The 21797-nt window shown below is 41.0% G+C and overlaps 1 protein-coding gene across 4 annotated transcripts in view; it reads left to right on the top strand.

Moving 5' to 3' along the window:
* crtc3 (CREB regulated transcription coactivator 3) overlaps positions 1–12534 on the top strand; it is a 53980-nt gene extending 41446 nt beyond the window's left edge. For all 4 annotated transcript variants that reach the window (XM_084052239.1, XM_084052238.1, XM_084052237.1 and 1 more), the window contains 6 exons: positions 1566–1786; positions 3107–3372; positions 4210–4572; positions 5817–5900; positions 6596–6806; positions 9168–12534. In XM_084052239.1, coding sequence (XP_083908365.1) covers positions 1566–1786; positions 3107–3372; positions 4210–4572; positions 5817–5900; positions 6596–6806; positions 9168–9373 — 1351 coding nt within the window. In that variant the 3' untranslated portion in view covers positions 9374–12534. The remainder of the gene's footprint in view (positions 1–1565; positions 1787–3106; positions 3373–4209; positions 4573–5816; positions 5901–6595; positions 6807–9167) is intronic.
* The last annotated feature ends 9263 nt before the right edge of the window (positions 12535–21797 follow it).

Genomic DNA, 21797 nt, shown 5'->3' with positions numbered 1-21797 from the left:
AACCGCCAAGTGCTTGAAAACTTTGGCTGTCAGGCCTCCAACAATTATGACAACGGACACAGGTTTTTTCCCCCTGAAAGGAAGTTTTTATACACATTTTCACCTCTAACCGTTAAAAGGAAGGAAGAATAGAGTTGTTCAAACCATCAAATTCCTCTGCCATTCTTAAACTGTGATATGCAGTAAATAGCTTTGTGCTGGAAACATAGCCACTGGTATGGTGCCCTCATTGAGAAGTCAGTTTAACACTGGCAACACAGCTGATGGGAATTTCTGCAGTGCTCAGTCGTTGTCTACAGTATGCATTTCCAAAACATAGGATTTTTTGTCCATTCTAGACTGATTGGTTTCTAGCGCAAGAGGTGCTACAGAGAAGGCATAATTTATACCAACTTTTTTACTGCTTGTTATCTTGATAGAGAAACTTGACATAAAGCCTTGGAGTGAAACTATGCAGATTGTTTACATGAATCATGTTCTATGAGAAAATCTTACATGTGATAATCTGACAAAACTTTTTTTTCATATTTTAATTGGCATAAAAATTTAAAAAAACAAATCCTGCCACCAAAGGTTTTTTTCAATTTCCGTTCCTGACTAGAGGCAGCCACAAGTTGTTGTTTTTGTGACAAGCAGGTTTGCCACATATTGTTACTGTTACTGTTCTGTTCTGTTCATCTGCCCGTGTGTTGGTGTAATGCAGACACCAGTGAGTCACTATTGGTCTCTCTTCTGCTACAGTCTGTCTCACTGACTCATCGTATGAGCACAGGTGGAAATAATAGAATTGAGGAAAACATGGGGGGGGGGGTCCTAGGTTGGAGAAAGTGGAACAGAATATAGGAAAGCTCTCACTTTCTTGGACATAATAATAATGGATTTTATTTATAATGCACTTTGCATTTGGGTAAATCTCAAAAGTGCTAATGGGCATGGAATTCATTCTACACCACTTAATTATGCAAGTTCACAGAGGCATTTCCATTCATTCAAATGCCACCTGACTGTAAACGTAAAGCAATTCTTTTCTGATTTAAACCTGTGTTGTTGAGGTACTGTATTTTGAGTGATTTTTAATCTCCACCAGGAGATTAATGCGTTCACCCCTGTCTTTTTGCCCGCAGCTAATCTCGCATGCTACTATGTCGATCAGCACCATAGTTCTTGTGCATGTTGACAGCAGGCCAAGGACAGCACGCCAATTATTATTGTATTATTATTATATTTTAATTTCTATTGCTGTATATTGTTGTTGTTTCATGTTGTTACTATTGCTTGGTTGTTTTTATTACTTGTTTTGACATGTCTGTAAAGCACTTTGGAACATTGTTTAGAAAAGCGCTATACAAATAAAAATCATTATCATTAATTGTTAAATATTTTTCAAATCAATGCACAACATGTCATTTTTCAGCATTATTAATAGCACAAAAAGAAAAGAAAGAATATTTGCAGGGCAATCATCCCGCCATGCTTTGGAATACACAGGATATGGGCCAGATATTTACTGTCTATATTTGATATTTTATATATTTGATTGATTGATATTCTCTCCTTTCCTGTAGCATATTCCCCTCTCCAGACCAGAACATTGGGCTGTCCCACTACCAGGGCTCGTTGAACACGGGCGGTTCCCTGCCGGATCTCAGCAATCTGCACTTCCCCTCACCACTCTCCACCCCGCTGGACCCAGAGGACAATGGGGGGTACACCAACCTCAGCGGGGGCAGCAGCACGGGAAACCTGCCCGCTGCCATGATGCACCTGGGCATTGGCAACTCACAGGGTGAGACAATTTGTGTGTGTGTGTTTATATGTGGATGTGTTCAGGTGTGATGCTGTTTAAATATATGGTGGTGGTTTAAATACATGGCATGCATTTGTAGGAAAGCTGTCTTTACAGTGCCATCACATTGTTGCTCTGTCCACGCAGCACTTCTAAACACTTAAACCCTATATTCTTAGTTGACTGGGGTCCCCCCAGGGATCTTTATTTTTCCTCTTCTTTTTTCCCTCTACACTAAATCTCTTCGCCGAAAATAGCAGATCTACAAGCTCAACAACACTTGCAGATCAGCTCAATTTTTGCACCAAAATAGGGATGCTAGGGTTCAAGTGGTTAAACAGACAGTCGGTGCCCAATGCAGGTCCTCTAGGGATGAGACTGCAGTGAAGTCTCATCATTTCCTCTTAATTTTTGGGTTATTTCTCTTCATTTTTAGGCACCATCCAACTCGCTCCTGATTACAAAAGAATCCTTCCAATCACACTCCCAGCTTGACAACCCACAGCAACATAGCAGAGTGTTAGGAGTGTCCTCCTTGTTCTATCGTGTTGGGTCTGTTCCCATGTCCCTCCTCTGCCAGCCACCCGCACATTAGTCTCTCTGTCTCCCAACAGCCTCACTCTGAATGCTCCCGCCTAATCTGATCACATCCTCCTCTAAACCCCTCTTAGCCTTCCCTCCTTCTGTTTTGTGTGTGTGTGTGTGTGTGTGTGTGTGTGTGTGTGTGTGTGTGTGTGTGTGTGTGTGTGTGTGTGTGTGTGTGTGTGTGTGTGTGTGTGTGTGTGTGTGTGTGTGTGTGTGTGTGTGTGTGTGTGTGTGTGTGTGTGTGTGTGTGTGTGTGTGTGTGTGTGTGTGGAGAGAGTGTTTGAGTGTTTGGCCTTCCATGTTGAAAACAGTGCAACTTGGCTGAGCTCCAAAGTGCCACACATGAACCTTGACCTCTTTTTTTGGCTCGCTCCAAACGGCTCTTTTATTTTGCTCTCTGTTTTCCCTCTGTTCTTTCTCTCACATTTTTCCTCTCCTCTTCTCTCTCCATCTTTCTCTCCCTGTCCAGTTGCACAATAAAGTCTAGTGTTTTGGGGCGGGGATTGGCAAATATGCTGGAAAACCTAGTACACGCACGCTCCATCATAACTTCCATGCATTCCCTTTTGTCTCTAAAGACCCATATCTGCCCTGGATTCTCAGTTTGTTCTTTTCCTTATTAGTCCTGGTCCAACGTGTTTTCTTTTTTATTTGAATGTGTTTGTCAGTACAGTACAGTACATGTTACCACAACAAAGTGTGACGATGTCCTGTTGTCATTTTGTCTTCCCACAGGCTTGTCCTCCTCTCTGAGCAACCCCTCTATCCAGGCCTCCCTCAACAACTCTCAGCTGCACTCATCCCTCAGCAATCCCTCCATCCATTCCTCTCTGCGTCTGTCCTCGTTGTCCAGCCCTCCGCCGGCAGGCATGAGCAGCTCCCCTCGGCGGCGGCCCGCTCCCATCAGTCCCCTCACCCTGTCGCCTGGCGTCGAGCAGCGCAGGGGCCTGGCCAAGCAGCTGTCGCCCACCATGTCCCCCTCGCTCTCGCCCATCACACAGGTACAACTGTCACACAGGAGTAGCCATCACACAGGTACAACTGTCACACAGGAGTAGCCATCACACAGGTACAGCTGTCACACAGGAGTAGCTATCACACAGGTACAACTGTCACACAGGAGTAGCCATCACATCAGGAGTAGACACTGTCCAGTGGTGTACTGTAGGTAACTAAGTACATTTACTGATGTACTGTACACTTTTGAGGAACTTTTACTTTACTGGTGTTTCCAATCTTCAGTACTTTTACTTCTACTCCACTACATCTCAGAGGCAAACTTTATACTTTGTAGATTTTGATTATTACAAAACATGCATTAATCACTTCAGCCCTTTGAATACCAGACTTTTATTTGTAACAGTATTTCTACATTGTGGTATTGGTACTTTTACTTTAAGTTTAGTACTTCCACCACTGCAACTGCCACACAGGAGTAGCCATCACACAGGAGAACCGGTAACACAGTTGCACCTGTAACACTGGAGCACCCATCACACAAAACACCAGACACTGGCGATGTTTTGTTTACCACTTAAACCTTACTTGATGTTGACCTTATAGGCCCTGTACTTAGTTGAACACGTTCCCATGGGCTGCACTAAATATATTTGCATAAAATAGCTACCAGCTCACAATTGAGAAGCGTTGAGCTTGTAGATCTACTATTTTATGCGAATGTTCATCCATAGAATAGGAATGCTAGGGTTCACAGTTGGACTCGGGTACAAACCATTGTGCATAATTATGACAGGAATCAGCATAGACTACAGGTCTAGAAGGTGAATAGTGCTTCCGTTCCACCCCCTAGTGACTCCTGCTTGTACTGTCCTGTTTAGGGCGTTGCCTTGGATACCAGCAGCATGCCAATGGAGCCACCTCCCCCATATCCACTGTATCAGCAGTCCCAGCATGCTGTGGGTCAGGGGCAGCAGCGGCAACAGCAACACCAGCAGCAACACCAGCAGCAACACCAGCAGCAACATCAGCAGCAACATCAACAGCAGCAACAACAACAGCAGCAACAACAACAGCAACAACATCAGCAGCAGCAACATCAACAACAACAGCAACAACAGCAGCAACAACACCAGCAGCAACAACAACATCATCAACACCAACAACAACAACATCAACAACAACACCAACAACAACCTGTTTCCCCTCTGCACAATATCGCACTTGATTTTACTGGCAGCCCTGTAAGTGTTCATGGGGCCGTCTTTGTCAAAGTCTAGCTAAATCCCAATACTCAAATGTCTGCCTCCTCCATCCTCCAGCATGACCCGGTAATCATTTGCATCCTAAATGTTGATTTGCTTTTTGGGCAAGGAGAGAGGATCAGGATCAGTGTATTCATGTATCCTATGCTCCGGGGTGGTCCAGCGATCCAGCTGTGGATTGCATCATAAGTATCTTAAAGCAAAGTTCCTTAAAGCAAACCCGATCAATTCCTCCGTCCTCGCCTCTTCAATTCAATTCAATTCAAAGGGCTTTATTGGCATGAGAAAACATACGTTTACATTGCCAAAGCAGAAAGCACAATACAACAATACAGCAATACAATCAAAACAAAAAATGTACATTTGAAAGTCTTCTTCTCGCCTCCTTGCTCGGAGGTGGTGCTAAGGTGCAAGGCAACAATGCGTCACGCGGGTGGAGGATGCGAGGAGTACGAGTATTGGGATCTGGCATAAGTGAATTTTCTACAGAAAAAAAAATTGGTTGAACTTTGCCACGAGAAAGAATAGAGTTGTGAAGTGTGAGTTTATTCATGTCAGCCAGCGTGATGAGCACTTGCATTTATAAAAGCACACCATTTTTCTACTATTCTTCCCAGATCTATCAATCGCAGTGCTTGGCTTATTTTCAACTCCTCAGCGATCAAAAGTCTTACTAGCCACTGCTGACCGACCATGTTCATTGTTTTCTTTTTGCACAAATAATCTATCCCTTTCTTTAGCTTTTCATTATTAAAAACGTGGCTGTTTTCAGCAGTCTTCCAAAAGAAAAATAATGCACACTGGATCAAGCGCCACAAGAGATATATTGAATTACCACCAAGGTGATGTTTCGAGCAAAGTAGCTCAGACTGGGGAAGAGCTATTATGCACGAAACGTCATCTTGGTGGTAATTCAATAAATTACTGACGGAGCTTGATCCAGTGTGAAATGACATTTTTTTTTTTAAGACTGCTTCTGCCCAGCATCTGGTATTTTCTAACTTTGAATGTGCTGGCTTTGTTTACTTTTTGTTTTCAGCATCAAACAATGTTATCAGCTAAAATGCTACATTGTGTTGGGTCAAGCGTGGGTCGTTATTTCTGGGTTATTGCTTAAAATGTCTGTGCACTCCTAGCTGTACACCATGTCCACCACCCCAGCAACTGCAAACAACATGGTGTGCCATCTTCTGATTTGTGTTTTTTCCTTGTGCCTCTGACAGCACAACAACATGGCGGGATTCTTCAGTGACCCCTTCATGGAGTCCCAGTTCTCCAGTCGCCAGGGAAAAACCCTGCCTTATCAGGTATAGCCCTGGCCTACACTAGCCACTTGGACTACTGTAGTAGCAGCCTTTAGTTTGCAATTTATGCTAGGCTGTAAAGCAAGCTATGCTTGATGGTTTACACAATGGAGTAAATAAGGTTTGCTGTTACTTAATCTGTTGCGGCTGAAAACGTGCAAGTGGAATAGTTTCTCAGTGGAAACGGTGCTACACGGAGTCCAGTATGAACTACAATGCATACAAAGTGGCACCAGATGTTCAGCTGACCCCAGGAATATAGCAGGACTCTTTACTTCTGCATTTAGGGATTGGGGTTTGACTTGTCCACAGGTTCTAGTTGCAGCACTAGTGACTTTGACTGGTTGGTCAGTGCATGTTCAGCAGGGAGCAACATTAGGAGGGATTGCAGAATTTGCAGAATCCCTCCTTTACTAAATAAGTTGCCCGTCACTTACAGTACACATTGTACAAGTAAAATGTACAATTTAGGCCTTTAGCAGACGCTTTTATCCCGAGTGAGTGCGACATATTCACCACATACAGTGTCACATACACAGCACATATTCAACCTCTTCCAAACGTTATCATTAGCAGCACCCCTTCACTTTATGTATAAAATATTATTCATAAAGTGTTATGGGTTTTTTCTCTTCTGCTTATCATCCTCTCTAACTCTCTCTCCCGCTCTCTTCTGGTTCCCACTCTGATCGCCGAAGTTGGACCAATTCAATCTGTTGGAGAATGCGATGTGCTCCACAGCGGGGGGTTCTTTTTTCGACTCTTCGTCGCCCTCTTCGCTCTACTATTCCCAGGCGGCCCTCGCGGGGTTGGCTGGTAGCCATGGCAACCTGCAGGATCCCCTACAGATGAGGTCCAACATGATGTTCTCCAACTGCAGCGGAGGAGTTCCCAACATCATACTGACTGGTGGGTGTTACAGGGAGTCTGGCTGTGTCACATGGAATTGGGTTGTATGTTTTTGTACAATATTCAAGTACATTTTATTTGTATAGTACATTTCATGCAGGTGGTAGTCTCGTGTAGCCAGATGATCAGAGATCTCTGCCTACTGATATGCCTGTGACAACATATAAATTCATTGAATGGGCTAAAACTGTGTGGAAACTGAAAAAAATGACAGCATCGTCGAACCAATGCAAAGACTTTAGGGCGGTCCTTCATATTGTGACCCTAGGTTTTCAAAGCAGTGGGCGTAGGTTTGTCAGTGCTGATTTTCTACACATTCAAGCCCATACATTGAATTAATATTTCCGCAGATGTATCAGTAGGTGGATGTAAGCTGGTGAGCATTTTCACTGCAGCATTTTGGAAGAGCTGGAGCTATCCAACAGTGTTTAGGTAGTAATAGGGTATTGCAGTAGTCAGTAATAACATGCACACAAAATGTGTATGCACCTTAGAGATGTTTTTAAAGGTAAAACGCTGTTCCACTGCAACTTAGCATTACTGGAACAGCTTTTTACCTTTAAAAACATCTCTAAGTTCAGTTCTGAATCCATGATAACACTCAGATTTTCAACCTGCTCACTAGGTTTCAGAGACAGTGGCCCTCATTTATCAACGCGGTGCAGCCCAAATAATGGGCGTACGGCGAGATCACCGCACCTTTTGGCATTTATCAATATATCCTGACGTGGGCTTCATCCTACGGTACGCTGAGATCTCACGTCTGGTCGGGACCAGTTGTTGACGTTGGCTGCACCCGTTTATTCCATTCTAGACCTGCGGAGCAGCATTGTCTGACTGTCTGACAGGCATCTAGACACATAATCCACTCCTAAAAGTGTATATCTACACTAATAAATAATCCCTGTGAAAATATAACATTTTATAAAGTTATTTAAACAAATTGCTTTAACAGTCATTCAGATAAGATTGTAGATCTGGCTGCATTGAAAATAGCAAATCTACAAGCTCACAAGGCAGCGTCGCATCGCGTTGTGAGCTTGTAGATCTGCTATTTAAAAAAATATACGAGCACTTTTGCGTCGGGAGTCCCGCGGTCGGGACTCCCGACCATCAAACTTACAGTAGGCTAGCTTGTCCTATGGTATGGAGTTATGTCATAGAGAGTTATATAGGCTACACATGTTCCATTCATGGCGATGTAATTGTTATCATAATATGTCATTCATGTAGGCTACAAGCCTACGTGACAAAGATACGCTACGGGCGTGTGTGTGTGTGTGTGTGTGTGTGTGTGAGTGAGAGAGAGAGAGAGGGGCGCGTGCGTGTGTGGCGAACGAGGGAAACTCTTTCTTATTGGCTTTTCATGATGTCTTCTTTGGTCGTATTCTGATTCTTCAATCTTCATGTCGTAAAATCGGGGGGTTTTGAGAATATTTAAGGGCGTGTTATTTAAATGACGCTCGTTTTCAGCCGTGACATTTATCAACGCTGGGACCAAATGTATGCTCGGATCAGCTGTGTAGGATGCGTTGATAAATGTGACTTCGACGTTGGTGTACGGCCGAATATATGGAAAAATATACGCCGGTTTATACGCTGCGTTGATAAATGAGGGCCAGTGATCCCAAATAGGAAAGGATCTTCTGCCTCTCTGACCTAAAGCAGCTACTACAAGGATTACAGTCCTGTCCTTATTTAGTTGTTGCACAACTGTGTGTCATCCGAACGTTTTAATGTGTCAGGATCAACAGTGTAAAAGGTTGTACTCAGGTCTAGCATCACTAAAATGGAGGGTTTGTTTGTTTGCGTCTTTGTTCAACTTAAGTTAATTTACTACTTTGGTGAGGGCTGTTTCTGTGCTATGTTATGTTTAAAACTAGATTGGTACACATCATATATAGACTGTGGAGGGATAGGTATCTATGCAATTGTTTATAGATTTCCAAGTATTTTGCTCTAGGGAAGATTGGACATTGGTAATGGTACTGTATATAGTTTTGTTAATCACCAACATATCAAGGTTAGTATATTATGAATCGTATGTAGAGTGCAGTTACACAGACTGAATTTCTTGCAGGAATAATGTTCCGGGAATGGGTGACATGCTGAAGGTGCTTGCTGTATGCTTGCATTGCATGAATATGAACTGTTGCACACAATACTCTTGTATGTAAAGAATGCAGTCATGTATGACAGCTTATGGCTAATGAAGTGTTTTGTTTTCACCTTTTTAAATTACAACTTAAGAAAGAAGTTAACACCATACCGCCGAATGAAATTTGTTGGTCATAATTTCATTCAAACTTTTCTCTCTGTCTCTTTCTGTTTTTGTCTGTCTGTCTGTCTGTCTCTGGATAGACGACTCTAACCCCAGTCTGTCAAAGGACATCAGCAGTGCCCTCTCCGCTGTGCCAGAGTGTTTTGACTCAGAGGGCGGCTTCCCACTGGAGGACGAGCTGCGTATCGAGCCGCTCAGCCTTGACGGGCTGAACATGCTCAGTGATCCAGACATGGTACTGCCAGACCCGTCTGTGGAGGACACATTCCGCAGTGACAGACTCTAAACACGTGCCCATACAGACTCTCACACTGTAAACACCAGGGATCGTCGGGTTACACACACACACACACACACACACACACACACACACACACACACACACACACACACACACACACACACATCGAGCTGCAGTACATGTTTGGTGAACAAATCTAATTATGCATGCAGACTTAGGGCCGCTGTGCATGTATCCACTGCCACTAAGATTTGGTAAATGTGAAAAAGTAGTGATTAACAAGTACACGCACAGATGCATACAAACACACACCCATACCCTTTGTCAGAGTAACAGATTTGTGAACAAACGCTGTTTACAAATGCTTTGTTTAAAATGGCTCTCACATGTGGTCACTCATATTTGTGTACAGTTATTTCTCTCTCTCTCTCTCTTCACCACTCATTCATCATGAGCACTGACAGTCTGCTTCATTCAGCTGAAATGTCCCAGATTCCACTGGGGTCCTGTGACCATCAGACACACAGAGTCATTTCCTTTCCAGACACAGTCCCTCAGCTGTCCTGGAAGTCCAGTAAAGTTCTCAACCAAGACCAAGTGGTTCTCAAACGTTTTTCATGTCAAGGACCCCCAAATTGAGATGTATTAGGCCATGGACCCCCATCTGAAAACATTTTGTGCCAGGGACCTCCATACAAGATTTATGTTGTTAAAATGTTTCAAAAAGAAAACTTTCTTCAGATTTTGTGAAAATAGCAGATCTACAAGCTTGTAGATTGCCTATTTTCAGTTAGCTGATGTGTATAGATAGAGTTAAATTGGTAAAACTGATTTTAATGCTATATTGGCAAATTTTGCTGGGGACCCGCTGGAACCCCCCCACGGACCCCTGGGGGTCCCCAGACCCCACTTTGAGAACCACTGTCTTAGACAGCAAGTGGAAGCACAGTGATCGCACAATCCAGCACCCCCCACCCCCTCACATCGTATTCAGCCCGCCGAAGCCATGGTTACCCTGTCACCATGGCGACACACCACATCGACTCGTCACCGTGCTGGATATCACACCAGAGATTTTTAGTGCTCAATGTTTAATTGCGTACAGCCGCTGCCTGCATTTAAATGACCAGAAACCCAGAACACAAGCATAGTTTTGCTGCAGTTAATATTGTGAAATATGGTGCTAGGGGTAATGTCTCGCAGCCCCCTGCCCTCCGTTGGGATAGTCAAGTTATATAAAAGTCAAGTCATGCCATACTGTGTAATCACAGTCTCTTGAACAATCATAGGTTGAAATGAAGACAAAAATGATCTTATCTTTTATGTGCAGAGCATTATTTTTCAATGCACTGCACTGCATATTCAATACCAGAATTGTTAGTTTGTTTTTTTACAAGAACAACCACACATTGTTTTGCCACAGCTCTACGTATGTAAGCCTCAATAATTACAGTCTGACAAGAATGTATTTTCAAACTCTAGACAAGAAAAGGGCAAACTGTTTACAAAGATGATATTTTTTAATAAGTCGATACAGTAATACTCAAATGAGTATACAATTTTTACCAAATTTCTGATGAATTGTATAATTCTAAGATGTATGAAATGGGATCCTATATTTTTGCTCGCAGTCTCAATGGATAACGGAACTGACTCTAGATCAGTGATTTCTTCCTGGCCAAGAGCCATGGCATGTGCAGTAAGGGTCTCTGACTGCACTGGGACAATGTAAAACATGAAAAAAAGGAACCTTTTTTTAAGCTCAGTTGTTTTTCAATCTACTTCTATCTATGTATGTATTATTCATTACCTAAGAAATGTTTATTTTACATTTTGTACTGACACGTAATACCGCTTTGTCTTTTGTTTTAAATTGCGTGTTTCAAATGAGGGGAGGCAATGTGCTACTGTGGATTGATGTTTTTTTAAATGTCTGTGATTGATTCATGCTTTGACCCCTTGCTACGGTGACTACCCCCTCTACAGTCAAAGTCAAAAAGAGATTGAGTTGGAGAGCCCACTGTAACGCTGTGGACATAGGATTCATGTAACTTTGCATTTAACACGCTTTTTTTCTTCTTTTTTTTGTTGCACTGACTGGCTCCCATTCTGTAAAGTAGATAATGAATGAGTCATATTTTTTACACCTGCATATTTTGATGATAATGGATGTATTTGTACAACAGATAACCCAAAGATAAAATTTTAAGCTGAATATGCTGAGGTAATTACTACAAAGCCACGATGCTTTGTTACATGAGGAATTATGTTTAATACACATACAAGGTACACACATTTTCGAGCCACAGGTGGCATGTTATGTTCCAGTGTGGGACGAGTAAATCTGGTCTTGTATCATCTGGGCCAATAACAATGTGTTTTTGCTTCGTAACACAAGCCTGGTAATTACATTACAATATTAACTGTGTAATTACTAGCCATTTGGTATTTAGTGCCCTCTGGTGTTTGTAATATAAAACCAGTTGTCTCAAGTAAAATGTAACGAGAGAAAACTCAAATGTTTTTAATTTGCTCAGGTAAGTGTGAATTTGAAACAATCTCTTGCCTATGCACCTTACAGCTTCTCATTTATATTAATTGGTGGAATGTGACCTGTTGAACAGGGGCATGTAATACATTATGCAATGTAATCCTTTTTATATATGAATTTAATAGCAGTTTTCCTCAGGAGACTTTTTCAGCGGTGTGTGTGGACTGTGGAATAACATTTGAAAGAAACACCAATAGCACTAGTGTCCACAATGTGTACTTTGTAAAATCCTGAGCATTAATTTAGTGTAGAAATGTAACCTGTTGGTTACATTTCTATACTCTACCCTGAGGATTTTACCGTGCAGAGATCATAGTTGCGTAAGAAGACCTACTTTTTCAGGGTCCATCGACTGAATTTATCAACAGTGATGTCCAGAACATTATTCGATTTCGTCTTCAGTTTTTTCCAATTGTAAAAGATATATATTTTTAATGGGTGGTACAGTGCTGCATGGCGTTGTATGTGTTTTTCAGTTTTATGGGAAGGTGATATAACCACACGGTGTCCTGCTCTGAGTGTTTGACATAGGTTGAGTCGGTCAGAGTTGTCATTTGGGGTGCCAGGGAATGGCAATTGCCACCTCCTAGCATTAACATTTAAACTCACTCAGTTCTTTTGTGGACATGTTCTACACTTTTGAACGTTTTTTTTTGCAGATTCATCTGATATTAGATCAGCACTGAGTGTATCTCGATCCATCTACATCTGACACACAAGTTATAGACGGGCACGTTTATCTTGACTGCAACCGTATATTCATTAACCACTTTCAACCTGCCATCCCTATTTTGGGCATGTCATTATAGGCCGAACAAACATTTTATTTTTTTCCCAAAATAGCAAAACTAATGGATCTACAAGCTCACAACACTGAGCTTGTAGATCCATTATTGACATTATTTTTCAAGTAAGGTTTGAGTGGTAATTGCTTTTGCCATCACCCATTTTTCCCCCCTAAAATGACGCCTCTGGGGGGAAGCCTCAATGATGTTTTCTAACTGGGTTTATATTGTTGGGTTCAGCTGCAGTACTTCAGATCTGCTTTGTATCATTTACATGAAAGTGACAATTCTCTGGAAACCATGTATGACAGGTGTAATCATCTCCCCTTTATGATAGGCTTGTCTGTTGGACCCACCTTGTTTGAATGCATTTTGAAGTGCATCCTTTCCCAGTTGAAAAGCCTGTCTTTTACTGCCTTAAGCTTAATTAATACTTTGTTGCACAATGGTGTCGCTCGCCGAAAATCAACGATTTACAAACTGGTTTTCACTTGTAAATTGGTCATACGACAAAGTATATTAGGCTTTACTTTGCTGTACTTCTTATTTTCACAGCCCACTGTAAACTTTATTTGCTAATAATGTTCCTGTAACTGTGACCTTCCTTTAATCTGTTCTGTAGCTTTATTTGGCATTACTGTACCTGGTTGTTTTCAGACAGTGTCTTTTTTTGTTGTTGAAGGATTCAGAGGGTTTTTTTCGTTGTTTTTTTGGTTTGCTGTCTTACTTTTTTAGTTACCTATTAAAATGTACAGTTCTATTATTTAAAGAATGTTTTGTGTCCATTAGTGTTACTACTTTTTTTGTAATTTGTCATTTGAGATTTTCTTTCTTTTTTCAGATATTAAATTTGAATATACCACAAGGCTTTTTTTGGTTTGTGATGTATGTTAATAGTGGTTAACCTTTTGATTTAATATAAACAATAAAACCCTGAAATATGTAACAAGTGATAACGTGGTCGTCTTTGCAGATGGTTACTTTGCTCTAATATCTTCTGGTGTTAACAGGTGTGCTACCTGTTGTGGCCAGCAGATGGAAGCAATGTGGTGTAGATCTCTGGTGCAGGTTATGTCCAAATTGGGTCTTACTTCATACCAATAGGTGGGTTCCCCAACAGAACAGATACTCCTGATGTTAAAACCTGAATCTTTGTAACAAAGTTGCTGATAGAAAACCTTCCATCATCCTCCTCGTTGATATGTAGCCTAGAGAGAGCATCAGTGAACTGGAGAGGAATTGCTTGGTAGGGTGTATTCATATTGAAATGGTTACTTTCAGGATGCCAAAGTGGCCCTCTGATGATGAGCATTGTGTAACTAAGTAACTATCAGGGTAGTCTTCAAATGGGTTGGTATTGTACTTGAGTAGTTTTCTACACATTTAGTATTGAACTTGAATAATATAAGTCAAATCAGTGCTTTTACTTGAGTAGGATATTCTAGTACTATTTCCACCACTGGTTGTTTAGCTTGGGAATTGGAATATGACAAGTCGCAACTCTTGAGTTGAGTTTCCACTAAACAAGGGAGGAGATCCCTTGCATTAGATATTGTACATGAAAGCCAATAAATAATTGGAAGAGCATTTGGCACTAGGCAATTTGCATTTAAAATTAGTGTGTTAACTTGTAACTGATTGTAGTTCAATCTATGTTGCATGTCCACCTGATGGAGAGGTAATTGCAACTATAACAATCAGAATAGGAGTCCCTTGACAAGGGAGACCTCCAACCACTGCAGATGTGTTAGTTATGTTGGATTAACATACTGTACTCTTCTATACAGAAGTTACAGATGGCAGCTTTAAGTAGACTGTAATCTTCTGTCATCTCCTAAAGACCCTGCACTTCAACTTGTATTCAGCATCTATTTTGCCCTATTTTTGTGCTACTTCATCAAGGTTGTGATTTATTGTTACATCTTGTGTACAGGTACATAAGAGTAAAATTTATTTTTGTTTGGCTTCCTTCGTGCATGTAAACATTGTTTTCCAGTCCACTATAAAATGAAAAGGATTCAGTTGAACCTTTTTGCAAGCATATAGAATTGCAAGCAACTAATTGATAATAATTATACTATTCATAATAATGGTATAATACAGTACTTACTTACAGTACAGTATTTTTTAACTATTTGAAATCTGTTATTGTATTTTGAACTATTTAAAACCATTTTTTTGTGCAGGTACAGAACGGGAGTTATGGCATTGCTGACTTGTAGGGCAATGATTTGAGAGGGGTTTCTTTTAATTCCAGCAACATTCATCCAACAGCCTGCAAAGTTTTCCTTTTATGGCAAAGTGGTTGGCAGTCATACATTGTTTCTTTTCTCAAATTGGAGTCAGATGGTGATAATTTAATCACTGTCCTGTTCTCCATGCCAATGTGGAGAGATGATGAGCAGTGTTCTGTGTATGTCTAACAACAAATCCTCTGTTCCTCCATCAATGAGGTGAGAGAGATGAGAGCTGTCACAGTACCGTAACAACATTCCTTCTTTGTTTTTTTCCCTACCTCCTGTCTCCCCCCCACACACACACCGTAAAATCCTCAGGGCTTTTTTTGGGGTTTGTTTTGGTTCTATAATCTAGAGTGTACAAATAGACCCTTACGGGCCATTTTGGTCAATTCTTTACATACTCAGGGTTAAATGAGCACAGGATTTTTTGCTTTGCACCTCCCCCTTGTCTGTCTGTCCCTGTCTGTGGTTGCCCATTAAAGCAGTTATTGCAGAGTTTGACAGCACTGTCCTTGTTTGAGCTCTGAAGGATTAAGAGTATCCAGTCGACCCTTTCCCTGTAATTCTGGCTGCTTGCCGTCTGTGGGCTGTGACAGCACAGAGCTCACTAAGGCTGTGGGGCTCCAGGCAATGACCTCAGTAATGCCTGCTTCAAGCCCATAGGGCCCCAGAATCCTGCACACTAGCCTGCTTCAAGCCCATAGGCACCCTGATATCCTGCACACTAGTAGCCTGCTTCAAGCCCATAGGCACCCTGCATCCTGCACACTAGCCTGGTTCAAGCCCATAGGCACCCTGCATCCTGCACACTAGCCTGCTTCAAGCCCATAGGCACCCTGCATCCTGCACACTAGCTTGGAAGGGTATGTTGGCCAGAGAGCTCTGAGATATTAAAAATCGGACAGAACAGAACTGTCTCGATCACATGACAATGGAGATACCGATTTGCGTGATGTTTGGACAAAGGTCTGTAAAATGTTTCGCAAAAATCTGCCACCTGGTGGCGGTATAACAGGACAATGTGAAAGGGGTGGCGTTCCTCGGCCTAGTGGAACGTGCGTGCAAAGCTTCATGGCTGTCATTTTGTTCAAAACAAGCCACTCCTGCAAACTTAAAACTTTAGATGCCAATCTTAGCCAATCAGGATGGATTATGACAAATCGGACGATCCGTATTGATCACATGACTACAGAGATAATGTGTACCGATTTGCGTGATGTTTGGACAAAATCTGTATGAGTTGAATGTATGAATATCAAGTTTAGTGCTGAACAGATAATCACACCATCCAGCCAGAGAGCTGGAGTGATTCCACTGAGTGACGTCAGTGGCAGCCTTTCTTACACTCTGAGGAGGAGGATGTTACTGTGTGTTCACTTGCCAACTGGTAGGAACTTGGAGAAGCCCTTGTTTAAAGTAATTAATGAGGTCTATTAAAGTCAGAGGGAGTAGAGGCCTGTGGTCGCGACAAACCATTGACAGGCCCACCGCAGCAGCATGCGCCCCTTGAACTGTAGTCCAATCTATCAGCAAGAAGAACATCTGTACAAGTTATTAACCCTGCCTGCAGCCATGAGTGACAGGGTATTGTAATTTACCCTTTGTCAAGTACCGCCCATGGTCCCGTTCCTCTTCACAGCCATTGGTTGCTGTTGTTTGGCTCTGACAAAAATCCTCTTGCTCCATCCACTACCATCGGAAAAACGTGTTTTTCAGTTGCCTCATGTTGATATTTATTTAACGTATTCAATTCTTATTTAAAACTTGGCCTCAGTAAAAAGGAACATCTCGGGTGCAGTTGGCCGAATAGTTACTGGTACATATTGCATGTAGGTAATTCCCGTGTTTAATCCCACTAGTCTAGAGGTGAGTGCCACCCATTGTATTTTCCGTTTATTGTTGGAGTAGGAAGGATTTTTGTTTCTCTTGAGTTTACTACATTCTTTCCTTTGGCACCACCTGACCCTCCCTGTATTTGTTACTTGGCATTTATTTCTGTTCACTTCAGTTGGTTAATAAACAACTTTACTTTAACCTCATCCTATGTCTGTCTCAAGTATATAATCTGGGTATATGTTACCGTCCCTACCTCCTGGACCACCATCTGGGACGTAACACAGATATAAATTATTACATTATAAAACATACATGAACCACTTTATACCTAGGCTATTTGAAAATAGCCGATCTACAAGCTCACAACGCGTTGCGGTGCGACACGTTGTGAGCTTGTAGATCTGCTATTTTCAAACATTTGAGTACTTTTACTTTTGGTACTTTAAGTATATTTTGATGCCAATACTTTTGTACTTTTACTCAAGTAAAATGTTAAATTCCTGACTTTTACTTGTAACAGAGTAGGCTACTTCTAGATTGCAGTATTGATACTTTTACTTAAGTAAAACATTTGAGTACTTTTTCCACCACTGTGTGGGGGGAACATCACGTGTTGTGAGCTTGTAGATCGGCTATTTTTGGCAAAGAGATTTGGTGTACAGTAGATGGAAAAAGAACGCAGTGAGGTGAAGTGGTTAAACTGAAGTGATTCTGAACGTATTCTGCGCCCACCCTGGGCCCTGGACTTGTGTCACGGCACCCTAGGGTGCAACGGGGGCCGGGGCACCTACTTTGAGAAACCCTGCCCTTGGACAGTGGTTCTCAACTTTTTCAGGCCGTGACCTTCCAAAATAATCATATTTGAACTGGGGACCCCCCAAAATAATCATATTTGAACTGGGGACCCCCCACCCTGACAAGAACTTGGAAAGTAGGAGTTGAGGCGTTACATTTAGTTTGACTCCACAGATAAATATTGTGAAAATAACAGATGTAAAAGCTCACAACGCCTCACAACGCGAGGCGTTGTGAGCTTGCAGATTGGCTATTTTTTTGGGCTATTTTATATTATTTGACAATTTGGCCAATGTTTGACCAGTTTTTATAGTATTTTGTTGATGTTGGGTTTGTTGATTACTTTTGATGTAGTACTTGTGTTTTTGGTATTAAAAAGGTCTTAAAAGTCCTTTATTTGTCACTTCACTGTCAGGGAACCCCCCCCCCCCCTAAAAAAAAATCATGTGGGGTCCAGACCCACAGGTTGAGAACTACTGCTCTAGGAAGCAGGGAGGGGCGGGGCTATTAGAGTCCTTTAATTGTCAGCCCCTCCCCCTCACACCTTCCAGCAATCACAAATGTTTGGTCCCACTCATAGAGTTAAAAGGACCCACTCTGTTTGCAACGAAAAAGACTCTTATAGTGAAATAAACAACTCCTAAAGTAACGTTACTCCACATGGACGTCGAGTAGAGTTATCAGTGTTTAACAGGTTGGTGAAAAAAGCTGTTAAAACACACTGTGACCAGACTGTGAAAACATCTCCATCCAGACCACCAAACAGGTAAGTGTTCTGCTGCAGGTGTGTGTGAGGAATTGATGGAATTGCGTGTAATTTCACTGTTATTTGACTTGGTAAAAAAGCAACAACTAGTGAGGATGAAGCATTGCTGTGTGAAGTGAATATGAACCGTCTTTGTTTTAGTCCTGAAACAATTTCTCCATTTACGGTCCGTACATCTACATTAACGATCATATTTCAAATATAAAGTGCTTAATTAATGGCCACAAATGTTATTCTAGTGTACGGGCCCTCAGAAGTACCTGTATCCTCCGTATTCTTCAATAAAAAGCATTTTAATCTGATTGGTGGCCATTTTCTCCGTCTATTCACCATATGCTTTAAACTACGCTACCCTATTGGCTGGGAGGTGTATTGCACTATACTACATTATAACTCTATGAGGAAAATGGCCACCGATCGGATTAAAATGCTTTTTAATGAACAATACGGAAGATGCAGGTACGTTGGAGGGCCCGTACATAATTATAACATCCGTGGCCATGAAGTAAGCACTTTATATTTGAATATTTATGTAGATGTACAGGCCGTAAATGGGGAAGGTGCAAACACAAGGTTGAAGTTAATCCATGACGGTCGTGATGCTGACACCAGCTTTGCAGGCCTAGTACGGTGTAAGTACATGTACTCAAGTACTGTACTTGAGTACAATTTTGAGAAACTTTTACTTAACTGGAGATCCAATTTTCAATACATTTACTTCTACTCCACTATATCTCAGAGATATTTACTCTATTTTACTCCACTACAATGATATGAAAACTTGAGTTAGTAGTTATTTTGTAGCTTTTGATTATTACAAAACATGGACTAACCACTTCAGCCCTAAACATTTGTGTGTGTGTGTGTGTGTGTGTGTGTGTGTGTGTGTGTGTGTGTGTGTGTGTGTGTGTGTGTGTGTGTGTGTGTGTGTGTGTGTGTGTGTGTGTGTGTGTGTGTGATAGTAAAAATAGCAGATCTACAAGCTCACACGGTGTGAGCTTGCATTCTTGATATTTTCAAAATATTTGAATACATTTTGAAAACTTTAAGAGACATTTCTGCAGAATGAGTACTTTTACTTTGGTACTTTGAGTATATTTTTGATGCTTATACTTTTGTACTTTGACTCAAGCATGTTTTTAATACAGTACGTTTACTTGTATTTCTACATTGTGGTATTGAGACTTATTCTGTTACAAGTAAAAGTCCAGAATTCAAAATGTACTTATGCAAAAAGTACAAAAGTATTGGCATTAAAGTAGGCTACCAAAAGTAAAGTACTCATTGTGCACAATGTCCCATTTCAAGTTCTCAAATGTATAACATATGAAAATAGCAGATCTACAAGCTCACAATTCGTAATGATGTGACACATTGTGAGCTTGTAGATGGGCTATTTTCAAATGGCCGAAATGTATATAGGGCTGAAGTGGATGTATGTTTTGCAATAATAATAATAATCAAAATGAAAGCTAAAGTAAAGTTATACTAATGTTTTCAAATAATTGTAGGAATTGTGGAGTAAAAGTACAATATTTGCATATGAGATGTAGTGGAGTATTGGAAATACTCAAGTAAAGTACAAGTCCAGTGGTACTGGATTTGACGCTCAACAAAAGCTAATTCATCCTTATATTGCATAAACTTGTGTTGCTTTTCATTGGTTTCATGTTAATGTGTATTTTCAGACATTTAACCACTTAAACCATCAACACTAAGTAAACTTTCACTCTGTACTTAGTGTGCTCTTTTCCCCCTCTCTTTGCCGAAAATATCTACAAGCTCACAAAGCTTGTAGATCGGCTATTTTCGGCTAATGTTCCCCTCAGAATAGCGATATAATATTCAAGTGGTTAATGTACAAAAAAAAAAAAATCCTATCACACAAAGATTTGGCGGACCCCCTGTAGTAACTCTGAGGACCCCCTACGGGTCCCGGACCCCCTGTTGAAGACCTCTGCTCTAATGGGTTTATAAATATGCACACATGTGTGCACCGATGGATGCCTGTTGATGCTGTTTGCCTAAACCTTGTACGGCACTTTGAACAGCTTCTGATGTTTTGAACCCATTAAGACCTGGAACTTATCTGTGTCACTTTTTCATTTGAGCTTAAAAAGCATCATTTTACACTTTGGCTATTCAAAAATAGCAGATATACAAGCTCATAGCGTGGCACCGAGTGCCGCGCTATGAGCTTGTAGATCTGCTATTTTAGAAAAATCATGAATATGTATGTATGTATGTATGTATGTATATGTATGTATATATTTTTCTTTTAAAGCAAACATTAACTCAAATCTTTGCTTCTGGAGGTGTGTGTGTGGGGGGGGGGGGGGGGGGGGGGGGTCCGCGGCCAAATTCATGTCATTTTGGGGGTCCCTCACATGAAAAGGTTTGAAAACCACTGATATAGAAACATACGTTTTTCAGAGAACTGTTGACATTTTGCAGAATCGGAACCTCAGGCTTCAATTGGTTAGATGTGCTGTGTGTAAGGGCAAGTGATGCTGGTGTTCCGTTACGCAGATTACGCATTATTTGGTGTCAGCCCTGGTACCATTTGCAGGCAGGTGTGTGCCAGTCACAGGTGTGTGTGTGTGACTGGCACCTGAGCATGGGTCCTGCAACTTTGACATCTGTCTTTGGTACCGTTGTGCAAATCTTGCCTGTAAATCTATGGTTCCTCAGTGAAGCAATTAAGGGGTCTTTGGTTGTTGTCTTCCTTGTTGACTTCACCAGTCTCGCAGAACTTGGTCCTAAGTTTGGAAATGACATTTACTTGTAACTTGTACATTTAGTCCATGAGCCAGAGCCCCAAAATTGAGCAATGATTATCGAAAGAGTGGGCAAAACCATACCTATATTAAATTGTTTATAGGGTCAATATAAGTAAATAAATATATGATAACCTTTCCACAGGAGCAGCTTTTTCATATTTATCACACATTTTGTTATTTTCCCCATCCATACATGACAGGTGAAAAAATGACAACATTTAAAAAATAGTTATCATAATGAAACTTCCCCAGTTGATTACTTACATGAAGACAATGATTTATTGTACTACAAGTTTTCTGAATTTGTATATTTAAATATGGAAATTGGGCATTTAGTCCATGACCCAGAGCCCCAAAATGTAGCCAGATATTGAATATTCCCTCGTTAAAAAAACCTTTGACTCCAACATCTTAACAAAATTAAATAAGAATGTTGACTCTGGCTTTGTCCAATGTTGATTCTGGAAAGTTATGCAAATTTGGGCATATTTTCCAAATGCATAACTTGTAATACGATAAATCATTGTCTTCATGTAAGTAATCAACTGGGGAAGTTTCATTATGATAACTATGTTTTAAATTTTGACATTTTTTCACCTGTCATGTACGTATGGGGAAAATAACAAAATGTGTGATAAATATGAAAAAGCTGCTCCTGTGGAAAGGTTATCATATATGTATTTACTTATATTGACCCTATAAACAATTTATATAGG

The sequence above is a fragment of the Gymnoscopelus microlampas genome, assembly GCF_963454915.1.
Source record: "Gymnoscopelus microlampas genome assembly, chromosome: 1".
NCBI classification, from domain to species: Eukaryota; Metazoa; Chordata; class Actinopteri; order Myctophiformes; family Myctophidae; genus Gymnoscopelus; species Gymnoscopelus microlampas.
This window is presented reverse-complemented; position numbering and strand designations above follow the sequence as displayed.